We start from the raw sequence: 15089 nt of genomic DNA, 5'->3' as shown, positions 1-15089 counted from the left end.
TAATCAGCAACAATGCAATATCACTCTACTAACCTGGTCTCATAACCCCACAACTAACCAGTGAATGCTTACACCGACAATAGAACATTTACATGTTTTCAGTCACACTTTTTGTCTCTTTATGTGATTGTAGTTCCTCCACAAGGACACATTTATATAACAGTTTTGATCATGTTTTGAAATATAATTGAATTCTGGACACAAACACACACAGGGTAACAAAAACAGAAAATACGTTTTTTGCAATAAAGGGGTTTGGTGAAGAAAATCTAAAATACAAAGTAGAAAAGAGATCTTGACAAAATAAATTCTTCTTCTTCAAGAAGAACCAACGTCAAGGTGCATTACCGCCATCTACCGTGTCTTCTTCTGCAGAAATTTCTCGATTATCCTACTTTTACAGCATAAATTTCGAGGAGTAGAAAACGTATATTTCCACTGACTGAGTCGTTAGAGCTCATAATCATGCAACGGTAGATTCAAAGAGACAAGAGAAACAAGTCAGTGCAGTTGTAGTATTCGCCGAAAGCTTTAAGTGATACAAATCTGTGCAGAAATGTATCACTTAAAGCCAATTCTTACTACGGATCTCTTCAAAACTTATTTCTTCCTTCTCCACTGGACAGGAAGTGAATGGGGCCACTTCTTGTCCTTTCTGGAGTGTGACATCTGTGCTAGAAAAAAAAAGTGAATGTGTGTACGTTGGCCCTACTTCCCCCCTTTTTTTTTCACTAGTAGCAAAATGTTGAAATGTGCCAATCAGAAACATGACACTTACTCACTGAAAAGGGTGTACTATTAAGATTGCCTCCTTTTCATGGTCACGCTCATTAGTCCTCTGCTTGCAACGCATGGACGATGTCTGCTGCTGTGAGACTTACCAGAAGAATGCTCACCCCAGGGACAACGCTAGGAGCCTTCGTGCTCTTCGTCCTAATATCTCACTGTTCAACAGCAAACGGTACAGTATGAACTCATTATTGATTATGTATTCTGCATTTTTGGGTGGAAACATTCAAGAACAAAATCGGGTTAATGATAAATTGATATCTTCTAGGAGACCTTTGGTTTAATTTGTATTTAGGATGCCCAAACTTGACTGATAGACTGGTTTGTTTCAAGGAGGCTGTGAAGGGAACTCTAGTCTGTCAAAGTTGAACAGGAAGCATGTTTTTAAAGAGAGAAGCTTCAATATCTATCTTTCTGTGTTGAGAAATTCTTTTAGATTTATTACAAGGCAAGTTTGAAATGGAAATAGCATATAAACCTATGCATGTGATGCATGCTGGTCCAAATATGATGGTGTGGAGCATAATTTAAACAGATTTTATTCAACTTTATAAGTGTATACTGTCCACAGATGCCCCATTCGCCCTCACCAACAAGGCCACTGGGTTTTGCCTGTTGAAAAAATTTACCCGTTGCCTTGACATCCGCTGGACGACCGGTAATCGGCTTTTTGCTCCCACGACCAAAAAGTGCCTGGGAGCGCAGGGTAAAAGTGTGGGGAGCGAAGTGAGCCTCTACGACTGTGAGGACAAAACCGACCTCCAGAAGTGGGAATGCAGGAATAACACATTGATCGCCCTGAAAGGCAAAGAGCTCTACATTGAAGTCAAAGCCGACGAGTCGATTGTTCTCTCCAAAACGATTGGGCCAAATAACCACTTCACAATCCAGGGGACATCCAGTGGTGCTTGCTCAAGAACATACAGAGGTACAGTATGACAACCACTGCTTTGGAGGGCACTAGTATTGTATAGCCATTAAAGTGAAGACCCAGGTTTATATTTGCTCATATGATTCTGTTTGGCTGCAATAGGCCCCTATGGGCAGATTATTACTGAACTTATCAAATAACTAATCACAAAACGTATTGGTTCATACAGAACCGTTTAGATTTAATCAAGCACAACAATTTATCAAGCTCATACACATTAAACTTTGTCTGTGCATGTCTGGAGTAAATCAACAGTGAATGCAACAAGCAAATTAATCGAGTATGTCCTCAAAAAATGGCTAAACGATACACCCATGCAGAAACATTTGTGACGGTGCAATAGAAGCAGATCTTATTTGACCAAAACTCAAATTTTCTCTTTTAGAACTTTATACACTTGAAGGAAATGCGTTTGGAAAAGTCTGCATGTTTCCCTTCCTGTACAAGGACCGGTGGTTCGGGGAGTGCACCACGTACGACTCCTCAACAAAGCAACTTTGGTGTTCAGTTGAAACTAAATATGAACATGAGCAGTGGGGATACTGCCCGACTTCTGGTGAGTGCTGTTTTCAGGACCCAAATCTAGCGACAGTGAGTTGGAAGGAATGAATGAATCTTGTATATGTAAGCATTATATACATCTTAAGGAAGACTATTTTTAACTCACCACTTTGTTAGACCCCTAACCCAATTCTACATAAATGTTTAGTTGGCTTTTGGATGATTCATTTAAATGTTAGACTAACTATAGCTTGTTGTTTGCCATATTTCTGTATCAATCCTCAGTCAAAGACAACTGGGCGAAAAACCTGGTAACAGGATCATATTACCAGCTCAACACTCAGTCAGCATTAACATGGCCGCAGGCTCAGGTCAGCTGCAAACAACAGGGCGCCACCCTGGTCAGTGTCGCAGATCCCAACGAACAGGCTTTTATCTCAGGTAAGGTGCCACCCGGTGGATTTTTACTGTTACTGAAACAGATACTAAGGGGTTTGTTTGCTTACACACAAACCACATTTTCTGGTGTATATAGAAATGTCTGTTAATTTAAAGAACATTTAATCATCACATTGTGTTGGTAACACTTTACGTTTTACTTTAATTGAGAGAACAGCATAACAAAGAAAAAACGCGAATGTTAAAGTTTTCGTTCCGTTTGTTTCCTGCGCTGATACAAAGATCGCGTCTCTTGATTTCTAAAGCCTGAAACACACAAAATGATATTATTCCACCGGATAAAAGAGACACGGTTTGCAGGCCTGTGATAGTTTGACTTTGATTTCGGTCTTTTTGTGGATTTGTTATTACGCAAAAAAAAATAAGGAACCGTGTGAAAAAGAGGAACAATTTCTTTACCCTGTCTATTTCCTTTCCGTCGTTCCTCTCTACCACACACAGCACTGGTAGGATCTGGGAAACATAAACTCTGGATCGGGGTGGTTCTGGACCAAGAGCACGGCTGGCAGTGGTCCAATGGGAAGCCTTTCCGCTACTTGAGATGGAGTGAAGGCAAGTCTTGCAAGAATTCAGTTATCTAATAACATATTTCATTGAGGATACAAGCAAAGCATCAGTGATGTGATATAATGTATGTGAATGTCCACTACTCTGCAGAAGCAACCTCAAGTTAAACCATCATCTCTTTTTTTCCTTCTGAAGGACACCCACTTCATAATCCAGGACACAACTGTGGATTTCTTGAAACTGTCGGGCAGCACTTGTGGCAAAGTTCATCCTGTGTTAAGAGACTGGGCTATGTCTGCTACAAAGACATGGTCCCACCCACTCCCCCCCAAAGTACACAAGAATATTCATCCCTCCTCTGGCTACTGGCATTTTGTTGTGACAAGCTCACTGCACAAGATCAGTCATTCAATCCCTCATGTTTGTATTCTATCTATGTTCTTTTTTACCATCAGTTGAGCAAGGATTTTGTGCAAGCCCATGGATTCCCTACAGTGGTCACTGCTTCCTCCTTCAGCGTTCTTTACAAACGTGGTCAGATGCACAGAGAGAGTGCCGCAAAGAGCGAGGGGACTTGGTCAGCATCCGCAACGTGGAGGACAAAAGCTTTGTCATCTCTCAACTTGGATTTGGTAAGTGAGGAGACCACGGGTATGAAGACAGTCCAATCTTCTCAAACAATCTAGATTGTGCGAGTCTATTTTTTTCTGTGGGATGATTTAAACCAATAATGATCAGACACGTAAAAAAAATATCATATAAAACTCTTTGATATCCATGTCTATAGCATCAGAAGACGAGCTTTGGATTGGACTGAATGACAGGACGACTGAGGGGCTATTTGACTGGAGCGACCACTCTGCAGTCAGCTTCACCAGCTGGGAGTATGGGAAACCGATGTTTACTGAGACAGAGGACTGTGTTCTCATCAGGGGGGAGGTAAAAAGCATTATGTGGGTATAATGCTGCATATAAATCCTTGTATTCATAAATGTGTACATGAACACATCATACATGGAGGACGTGTCAGCTCACCTCATCATTCGTACTTAATGCGGCTTAAACGTGTGTAGATTATCTACCCAGTAAATCTAAGAAATATTTATGTTTTAGTGGTGCTTTCTTCTTTCAGAATGGGAACTGGGCCGATCGCTCATGTGATGAGAAACACGGCTTCATCTGTATGAAGCAGAGTGAAACTGAACCCACTGGAAAAGAAGTAGATCTGGATATAGGCTGCAAAGCGGTGAGTGAAGTTTACATGCTATATGAAAAAGCATGTGGCTAAAGAGGGTGTGTGTTTAAGAATCAAATTGAAATGTAAAAAGTAACTATATATATATATATATATGTATGCAGAATTTACAGATCTACAGATAATATAGCTGATTAAAATATGTAACCTTTGAACAACTTTAGAATTGTATTAAAACACCTGGCCTGCAGATCAATGTCTTTAACAGCAGAATGGATATTCAGCCCTTAAACACAGTTTGATCCAAGCTCGATTTCCCACAGGGTTGGAAAAGACATGGTTCCTACTGCTACTTTGTCGGAGCTGAGACCAAGACCTTTGGTGAAGCCAAAGAAGGCTGCAAGAGCTCAGGCTCCTACTTAGCTGATGTTTCAAATGGGTAGGACATTTTCTTCATGTGATGCTAGTGCAATCAAGTGTTTCTGCTTCATACAATTCAATAAACATGTATAAACATTTCCAGGGTGGATAATGCCTTCCTTGTGAGCTTGGTGGGGTTGAGACCAGAGAAATACTTCTGGCTTGGGCTCTCGAACCAGAAGGACCTTGATGAGTTTGTGTGGACCAACAGAGACTCTGTGACGTTTACACACTGGAACGCAGAAATGCCAGGTATGAACAAATATGAAACCCATCTTAAGTCAGTAGAGAAGAACGGCAAACGGCATAATTTTATAATTAGATCATGTTTCAATCAAAAACTCAAGGTTACCGACAAGGTTGTGTTGCAATGACAACTGGGATTTTGGCTGGACTCTGGGATCTGCTTCCCTGCACCAACCAGGAAAAATACATCTGCAAACACCTGGCCGAGGGGGCAGTTGTAACCGCCCCACCGCCCACTCAAACTGCTCCTCAGTGTGCTGAAGGTTGGACACGAGTGGGCACAAGAAACGTCTGCGCTAAGGTACATCAACAGCCAAATACAAAAGTCAGGCTACGGTAGACGAGTCAAATGATGATCAAACAATTACAAATCCTCCACGATACTAATGTCCTTATCTGGCCGACTTACTTTCAACACACACTTCTTGTCTTTGAAGTTTTTTACAGGGCCCCGGGCACATGAGAAGACATGGTTTGAGGCCAAGGATTACTGTCGGGCCATTGGAGGAGATCTGCTCAGCATCCACAGCCCAGCGGAGCTACTAGTGGGACGGTATGAGTCGACTAAATACAATTCGAACTCGATGATGAACACAACGCTGATGTCCAAAGCATTATTTCAGCAGTGAATGTCACACTTTTTCAAATGCTAGATGGTCAGATTATTGATGTGTGTTTCTTAATTCGTACTGTAGCCATGGAAAGGCCTGGATTGGGCTTCATGTTCCTGATACAAGCACCGGTTATACATGGAGCGATGGATCTCCGGTTAGTTGTATTTTACACGTTTTAAAACTAATTTCATAACTCAAACATATCTCAGCATTTTTTCTGTACATGTATTTTATTCTTATTTACTATGAGTATGTATTTTTTGTTTTGTTTTGTTCACAGTTAAACTTCCAGCACTGGCAGGAAGGAGAGCCTAACAACTTTAATAATGCAGAATCATGTGCTGAATTCATAATTCAGCACTGGGATGAGTCCGGGTCCTGGAATGATGTGAACTGTGAGAGCTACAATGATTGGCTGTGCCAGATCCGCGCAGGTACAGTTGAGAGAGAATATGAACTAAATGCTTATACTTTGTCTCTTCTTACAATGTAAACTTGTTGTGCCTTCTCCCATTCTAGTAAACTTCCCTCATGCTACATATTTCATGAACTCAAACATGTTAAAGAAAGGAATCAACAACCCCAAAAATAAACATACAATTAACCTAATACCTCTCTGACAAGTGTCGTTCAAAAGTACACATTATTATATTATTAAAAAAAATAATTTATGCCAGAGTTGTTTGGAATGCAGACATTTTTTACTATTAGTATAATAGACCAGGTCAAACCATGGGGAACCAAACTGACAATCAAATTCCCAACTTCTGCTAATGCTGCTGTCATGAGCTCCATTCCCCCACAATGCTAGATCACAAAGGAAGTGTCATATTGAATATTAATAAATGCTGTAGTAGTAAGAATGGTTGCTTTGTTAGCTTTGTTTTAGCTTTATTGTGATTGACATTGACAGCTGTTTGTGTCTGTACAGGAGTGACTCCAAAACCCCCTCCGAACGCCACCGCAGTGGGTAAGTTGACATCGTAAAGCCACAGACCCACAAAACATCTCGCATGAACACCTTTTAAGTTATTCTGGCTAGTAGCACAACATTTCCTACAGTTGACTGTAGGTCTTAGTATGGTCTAAGTATTCTTTCATAAAACCTTTTTAGATATAAATTACCTCAAGCGATACTGTACGTGGCTTGCACTTTGAATGCTGCAATGTTAATAGCAGGCGATTTAGATGCTGGACAGAAAAAAAAAATTGTCTCTAGTTTTTAATAACATTAGAAATATGCATTTTTATGTTGTGTATATAAAGTAGGATGGTTAATTATTTGTTATAGGGTGAGGAGGCCAAAAAAAAAGGTTCAATGTTTCTTGCAGATTACAACACCACTTCAGATGGATGGCTCTTGTGGAGAGGGAGTCAGTATTTCCTCAACAGATTGTCAATGCCCATGGAAGAGGCTCGTCACTACTGTAAGCAGAGGCATGGCGACTTGGTATCTATCAGCACTAGAGAGGAAAACATCTTCTTATGGAAACAGGTCAGTATTTTGTCTGTTTGGTAAACAGCACTCAAATTTGGCATTTTAATAACAAGTTTTTCTCTTTTATTAAAGCTTCCATGTTTTTCTGTGTGCTTTCACAGATATCCAGAGGCTATTTGCAATATTATATTGGTATGTCTGTGGATCTTGACGGGTCATTTTGGTGAGTATTAATGAACCAAGACAAAACTCTTGGGCTCCATGTAATTTTCAAGGATTAAAGTCACAGTAACATTAAAGCATGTGCATCCTTAGTTTCAGTAAGGTGACTTGATATTTACATGAATGGGGTTCATGGGTAAAAAAAAAAATGTCAGGTGATTGTTTACGTGAGTACAGAATACATTTTTGTGTGTGCTTAAAGGTGGATGGATGGCACTTCCCTGTCAGTGCAACAATGGGACGAAAATCAACCTACTGCTGATGCCTTTGATGAGAACTGTGTATCTATGACTCATTATACGGGTGAGTACTCCAAAGAGAGCTGCAGAGCAAATAACAAATAAAAGGAAGTCAAATTTAAGGTATCATAGTATATGAATGAAATAAATAAATAACAAGTAAAATGCTACTTGTGAAATGTGTCTAATTATATCTCTGCTGTGCTCACAGGTTTCTGGCGTTCTATCAATTGTGGCCAAGAGCACATGTCCATTTGTAAACGAGGAGGCTCAGCACCTGCCAACACTACCGTGGCCCCCACGGTTCCTCCTGTAGGCGGCTGCCCCATTAGGTGGACTAAATTTGACTCAAAGGTTAGAAATCACTGTCAGCCTTTATAGAGTTTGTTTGTGGAAAAGAAAGTGCAGACTCTTAATCAAAAAAATCATAGCGCTTGGTTTTGAGTGACAAAAAACGTTTAATTTGTTGTCTGCAGTGTTATAGTATCAATAGCCGGAGCGTCAACTGGGAAGAAGCAAGAAAACAGTGCAAAACCATTGGAGGAAATCTGGTCTCTATTCCTACGAGACGTGTGCAAGGTTTGGTCCATTTCTGTTTATATATTTGTGATGATCACAATCATATACAATCAAGTGTACAATATAGTTTGAAAGTTCATTCTCGACCTTTGGGAAGCAACTGAGAAATATAACTCATTGGGGTGGGGGGGGGGGGAGTCTATGCTAGAAAAAGGATCTTGACTTGTACTGTTAATTAATCATATTCCTGCAAAAAAATATTATTGTACCCTTCTATGAGGTGTGCTTACCCTAACCCTAACTCTAACCTGACATCTAACTCTGACTGAAAAACAGAAACCTTTCCTAACTTCTACCTTTCTTCTTTCAGCATTTCTAATCACTACAATGGCTACCGTAGCATCTGCAGATCTGTGGATAGGTTTGAATAGTAAAAGACAGGAGGGATTTTACTGGACGGATGGAAAGCCAAGGCGATACACCAACTGGGGATATGCTGTAAGTATATGTAAAACTGTCATGTACATTACCAGCTATAAATCCTATTTTTCTCTTAACTACAGTGGCTTAACTTCTCATGTTGCTGCAATGATGAAGAAATGGGCTTGAGGGTTTGTCACTGCATCTTCACAGTTTGGGTGTGTGTTTAAGGTGAACAATTGAAACAAGAAGCCCATTTTTAAACAAATATGGGATTGAAGTTTAGTATTGATGTACTTGACAAATTAAGTATTTTTAACAGCATGCTAATGTATTCATTTAAATAAATGTCTCCTGTAGAAACATCTACGTCGTCCTGGGACCTTTTATCAAAGATGGAATGAGGTAACATTTCAAGTACCAAAAAACACTAACTAAATGTTCATGTTGGAGTGAAATAAAATTGAAATTTTTAAAACTCATCTGTACTCTACCAGGAAAACTGCGTTGTGATGAACAACAATCCTTCCATTGGCACAGGGAAATGGTTGATTAGGTCTTGCAATGACTCCAATGGTTTTGTCTGTCATCGAAATCTTGGTGAGTTCATCCAGTCTGTGTTTTGAAAGTGACGATATCCTTAAAGCTGATCATGCAACATTTTGTTTTATATTAGTACGTCTTACATTTAGGCCCCAAGTGCAAATGCTATACAGATCCTTTCATCCCCAAAAGTCAAGGTTTACTTTAGTTGCAGCCCATGTATTAAGAGTAAGATTTAGAAACATTGTTTTGGGAATTGTTAGCAGTAATATAAAGACAAGTTTTGTAAATAATTGGCAAAGTTCTTATGTGAAAGAATAAGCTAATCGCTTAATTTCTGTCTTGCTCTCTACAGACCCAAATAGCCCGTCTAAACCAGAACCAGTAGTTCCTAGCATCTACGTAGCTCTGGGAAACGACAGCATCAAGGCTGTGACTCAAAATCTGACCTGGGACGATGCTCAGAGACATTGTGAAGGTGAAAAAGCCAACCTGGTTAACCTGCGAAATGAATGGACACAGGCCTATGTGGAACTGCTGGCTATGAATCTCAAAGCTCCTCTTTGGATTGGACTGAACAAGCAGCAGGTAAAATGCTGCAAATGTCAAAAATGTCTGTACTATTGCACAAAAACTCTCAGTTCCAGTGAAATCATAGCTTAAAAACATCTTCTTGTATTATAACTTGGGCTACATCGCAGATTTGATTAAGAAAGATTTTTAGCTTCATGACAGTCGGCATAAAACCTCCACAAGACATATGACTATTCTGCTACAACAATAATATAAAACTGTACATATGTTTAACCTGTTGCTAGTGCCTTATAGAAGTGTATTTCAAACAGCAGTACAAATGTTTTTGAATGTTAGCAGCATTCTGAATAATGTGATCCACACTTGCTTTCAGACTGGGGGGTATTTTAGGTATATTGATGGCTGGCACTTGAACTTCGCCAACTGGGCTAACGAGGAACCAAGAAGGGACCAACCTTGTGTGTACTTGGACTTAGATGGAAAATGGAGGACTGCTTTTTGCAATCAGACCATGAACAGTGTGTGTATTCAGTCTACAGGTACGTGTTGACCAGAAACATTAATTGATACAGTCTACCGCTGACTCGAAGACTCAAACTGTGCAGGATTACATTGTACATTTTGAGTTACAAACTGTACAGGTGAGAATGATGTTTGCTTGTTTCTCCTATCCCTTAACTGTGACTGTCATGAGGTACTGCAGACATGTTGTTTCATGACAATGATCAAGAGTTCCAGTATGTGCAGTTTTTTTATCGAATGTCGGTGTAAGAAATCCCGTTATATGTTGATCTCATCATCACCATCTCTGTTCCTCACAGATGTGGCACCAACAGAATCAACCAAATTCCCCGGAGTTTGCCCGGAAGAGAGTGTACAGTACCACCAGAGCTTTTCCTGGCTGCCATTCAGGGGCTACTGTTATTTGTTTGTCACAGAGGAGAGTGAATGGGCAAATGCAGCTAGCAGTTGTGTACGGCATGGTAAGAGACACTCAGTTCAGAGAGAATGTCACTCTCACTAGTATAGACTGAGAAAAAGCTGCAATATTTGCCCATTAATTGCTTGAATCGGCTATTTTTTGTGTGAAGGTGGAGTCCTGGCTAGCATTGAAGATCCCTCTGAGCAACAGTTCCTCAAAAGCAACGTGGAAATATTTCTAGACAGCCACAGCTCGTTCTGGATCGGCCTCTATAAAACTCATAAAGGTATAAACACACTCAGAAAACACTCATTTCAAAAGATTCTACAAACTAAAATCAGTTTAGAAAAAATAAATTAGACAAACCAATCATGAAAAACTTTCTTCTGATCAAAGCGAGCTAAACTAGGAAAACACCAAATTGACTGAACTGTAGCTCAAATACAATATTTTCTTAAATGTAATTTACCTCTTTTATTTGTGTTGCCTTGTGTAGCTAGCAGATACAGCTGCTTAAGGATATGGATATGTTTGTGTTGCGCACAGGGACATGGCTGTGGTTGGATAAAACCATCATGGACTACACCAACTGGGCTGAAGCTGAGCCCGATTCGGACTTTGGAAGTATCGGAACCTCAGATGGGACTTGGCGATCAGGTCGCAGATGGCATGATCGACCATATATCTGTAAAACTCCTAAAGGTATGATCATCACACCCACACAATATAAAGTACAATATTTCAATAATTACATTACATAAGCCAATGCAGTAAGTCAAAACAATAGAAAACACTAGCAAAAAGCTAATAAAAACATATTTGAGTTATTAGGAGATATTAGCTTTTTAGCCGATACCGGAGGATATTGCTTTCTGAGCACAGGGGATGTGTCAAGGTTTCGCTGAATTTATAAGTGCAGAGCCTCACTACTTGCCAATCTTAATGGAAAAAAATAGACCTGGATGTAAGGGTGGAATAGATTAAAATTACAAATATTCCATGAGAGATTCATTATGTAACCATTCCTCTCCTGTTCCCCATCAGTGATGCCCACTGATCCAGGCACAAAACCTGGTAAGTTACACATGATTCCCCTTAATTTGTGTAGTGAGATCAATTCAAAGTAAAATTTTGTCTTGGAATGTTCTGACTGATCACTTTGGACTGAATCTGTGCAGAACCACACGAAGGTCCGGATCCTCGCAGCCGTGTCCACACGAGCTTGATTGTGGTGCTGATCATTGCCATCGCGTCTTCACTGATAGCCGTTGGATTTTTCATCTACAAGAAGTCCCCCGGTTCGTTACCCACCTTTGACAATCCACTGTACTTCAACCGGGAACGATCTCAGCCCGATGTGGTGGACACCAATAAACTGATAGAGAAAGCAGAGGAGGAAACCCCTGAGCCTATTATAGCTCTGTGATTTATCAAGTAGCATAATCTAGTGGGACATACACTGTACTGTATATCCCGACTGATATATTACACATTGATGCTTCTTTTATGTTTCGCTATATTTTTTTTTTTTTACTATATACGGTCTATATTCAGTTATTTAACAGTTTGTCACTAAATGTGAGTTTCAGCTGAGTTGGCGATGACTAACCTCATGGAACAGAATTTAGGCTCTAGGATGTCTCAATGGGAATAATTAGTATTTTACTTTTCTTTTTTGATGTATGACTGAATGTATAGGAATGTCACGTTATGCTTATGCCCACTAGATACTGGTCATTGCTTTTAATTTGAAATCTCTAAGCCTGTCACTGTTAAAATTAACATTAAACTTGGCAAAGAACAATAAATTTCTCATTTCTTATCAGGTAACCAATGAATTCACTTTGGCTAATGGTTACTGACTGGTAGTTACTAGCATTTCATTAAAACCTCCGCCAGCTCAGGTGTACAGATACAACTCAAAGACATTAACCATTAACCAAATCTGACTCATGTTATTTAAAGTCAAAGTCTATTCTCTCCTTCCTCCATTTGGCCTCCATGTCATAAAAGCTGCTGGTGTAAGTCAAGCTGTGTTGTTGACAAATCTCCTGTCAGACTCCATCATTAGCATCACAGCAAGCTAAGGTAATGTTATCTCGTCAGGTAATTTAGCAAAATGTGAGTTGTTAACTTTCTAAACTTTGTTGTTAGGCCATCGAAGAGTTTAGAGTTTAGGTTTAGATCTAGGTCTAGGTTTAGCTCACCCGTGTTTCCTTCGGCCATCGACAGTCGTTAGTAAAGGTGCAGTGCCGTTTTTGTCCACACAGGCTGGCTGCGGGCGGTTATTACCCCAGGGGGCGCTGTTTCACCCGTTTACATGAAAGGGCAGTCATATTGTATTCCGTCCTTGGTTTGTTTTATGATTATTATTATACTATAAAATTTGTGGTTTGAATAGTAAAAATCAAGGCAGGTGCTGTTATCATCAAATAAATGTCATTATGGTCTGAATAATAAGTGACGTAGGTGCAATTATCCTAAAATAAATATTATTAAACACATTGTCTTTTAATACTCATTTATTTTTTGAATACTATTGACTGTGGCAGGTGCTTTTATCTTAAAATAAGATAAAACTTAACACATTCTTCGTTTTTGTCAAAATCAAGGTCTGAATGCCGTACAAAACACACAAACAAACAAACAGAACAAAAATATTGTACTGAAATTAACTCAAGTTTAGACCAGACAGGGCAGCCAGCTCTCTGCTTCTCCCTATACTTACCTAACAAGGCTAATAATGAAGTATGTACAAATGCATACAGATTGAATTCAAGCACTTTATTTTATCACAATGAGATGCATAGAGGATCCAGCATATAACACAGGTCAGTGTCCCCAAAAGTTTAGTCATGCTTCCAGACACAGAAAATGCAAGTCAATAAATATGATCCAACACCAGATTTAAAAAGTAGGAAGCAAAGAACGACTTCCCTTTGGAATCAAGTGGAAAAATAGTTGGACTTTCAGTACCAATGTTAAACACAAACAATTCACTTCTGAAGATATGCATCTGGTAATAAATAGACACATAAATCGATCTCACATATGTGACTTTCTAGATATAAAAATCATAAAATCAATTTATGGAAGCAAAGAACAGACTGAATGATTTAACTTTGTCATGTGATTTAATTATTTGATGACCTTTTCTGCGCTGAAACTAATGTTAATAACATAAATGTTAGAAAATGTCCAACAATTCGGAAACGGTACACATTGCATGATGTGTAGGTAATTTATCAGCCTCTTCAGCCAGTTGTTGACTATGGAGGACCATACATGACTTAAAATAAATAAATGTATAAATAAATACAGAAATAAATAAATAGAAAAGGAAATAAATAAATGAATACGAAATTAAATAAATAAATATGTTAATACCAAAAGAAATGTCAAAATAAATGTCTTAAATATTTTTGCACATTTATTTATTGCCTGGAACATTTCCTTTACATTTGCAGTGTCCTTATGCTATTGAGAAAGACGGGCCTAACCGCAGTCTCATGCAGGATTGGTCACAAGAGTATAATGATCCAGCCCTACTACTTCTGCCTCTCAATGCTGACTGGTGTCCAGTAGCTGTTTGCAGCGTTGAGCCAGTTCGCACTTAAAATGAACTAATTCAAGATCAGAGGGTTAGTTAAGGTTATTTTTTATTGGGATGATTTGGGTGTCAGTAATCCTGACTGTGAGCGTCACGTCTCGTGTTGTACTGAGCACAAGGAGTGAGCCGAGAGGAGGAGGAGGAAACAGAAACTCCAGCTCGGTACAAACCACCTGCAGCTTCTGCTCAGATCATGAAGCAGCTGATCTCTGAGCAGATGTGACCAGAGAAACTCTGTGTTTCCACTGTTTCCACTGTTCTACAAAGTCACTAACTGGCTGTTTCACGGTGAAGAGCTCAAGTCTCAGTCACTGACGGTGTCTCTGAGCGAGTGTGTGGCGCAGCGCAGGGGCTGTGTGTGTAGCTCAGTTGACCAATCCTGCTCGAGACTGAGGTTAGCCCCGCCTTTCTCATTAGCATAAGAACACTGAAATCGAAAAAATAAAAGTTGGAATAAATGTGGAAATAAATAAATAAATGTGGAAATAAATGCAGAATTAAATGAATCAATGTCTTAAACTTATTTCCACATTTATTTATTTATTTCCACATTTATTCCAACTTTTATTTATTCCGTGATATATTTCATTTTCATTTTCAGTGTCCTTATGCTAATGAGAAAGGCGGGCCTAACCTCAGTCTCGAGCAGGATTGGTCAACTGAGCTACACACACAGCCCCTGCGCTGCGCCACACACTCCCTCAGAGACACGGGCAGTGACTGAGACTTGAGCTCTTCACCGTGAAACAGCCGCTCAGTGACTTTGTAGAACAGTGGAAACAGTGAAAACACAGAGTTTCTCTGGTCACATCTGCTCAGAGATCAGCTGCTTCATGATCTGAGCAGAAGCTGCAGGTGGTTTGTACCGAGCTGGAGTTTCTGTTTCCTCCTCCTCCCTCTGGTCGCTCCTTGTGCTCAGTACAACATGAGACGTGACGCTCACAGTCAGGATACTGACACCTAAATCATCCCAATAAAAA

General features: G+C 39.6%; 1 protein-coding gene across 1 annotated transcript; it reads left to right on the top strand.

Annotated features, from left to right (window-relative positions):
- Positions 1-810: 810 nt before the first annotated feature.
- Positions 811-12337, top strand: LOC133968589 (macrophage mannose receptor 1-like). Its single transcript, XM_062404727.1, has 31 exons — positions 811-961; positions 1361-1717; positions 2106-2276; positions 2507-2662; positions 3122-3232; positions 3383-3520; positions 3643-3819; positions 3975-4126; positions 4320-4433; positions 4706-4821; positions 4906-5054; positions 5150-5349; positions 5486-5601; positions 5744-5816; positions 5943-6096; positions 6594-6632; positions 6994-7157; positions 7262-7323; positions 7525-7625; positions 7773-7915; positions 8038-8140; positions 8451-8578; positions 8861-8905; positions 8998-9100; positions 9399-9631; positions 9951-10116; positions 10399-10560; positions 10669-10785; positions 11046-11201; positions 11544-11573; positions 11678-12337. Exons 1-31 carry the CDS (start codon positions 859-861, stop codon positions 11923-11925), a joined length of 4287 nt encoding a protein of 1428 aa, XP_062260711.1. The 5' UTR covers positions 811-858; the 3' UTR covers positions 11926-12337.
- The last annotated feature ends 2752 nt before the right edge of the window (positions 12338-15089 follow it).

Source organism: Platichthys flesus, chromosome 14 (genome assembly GCF_949316205.1).
Source record: "Platichthys flesus chromosome 14, fPlaFle2.1, whole genome shotgun sequence".
NCBI lineage: Eukaryota > Metazoa > Chordata > Actinopteri > Pleuronectiformes > Pleuronectidae > Platichthys > Platichthys flesus.
This window is presented reverse-complemented; position numbering and strand designations above follow the sequence as displayed.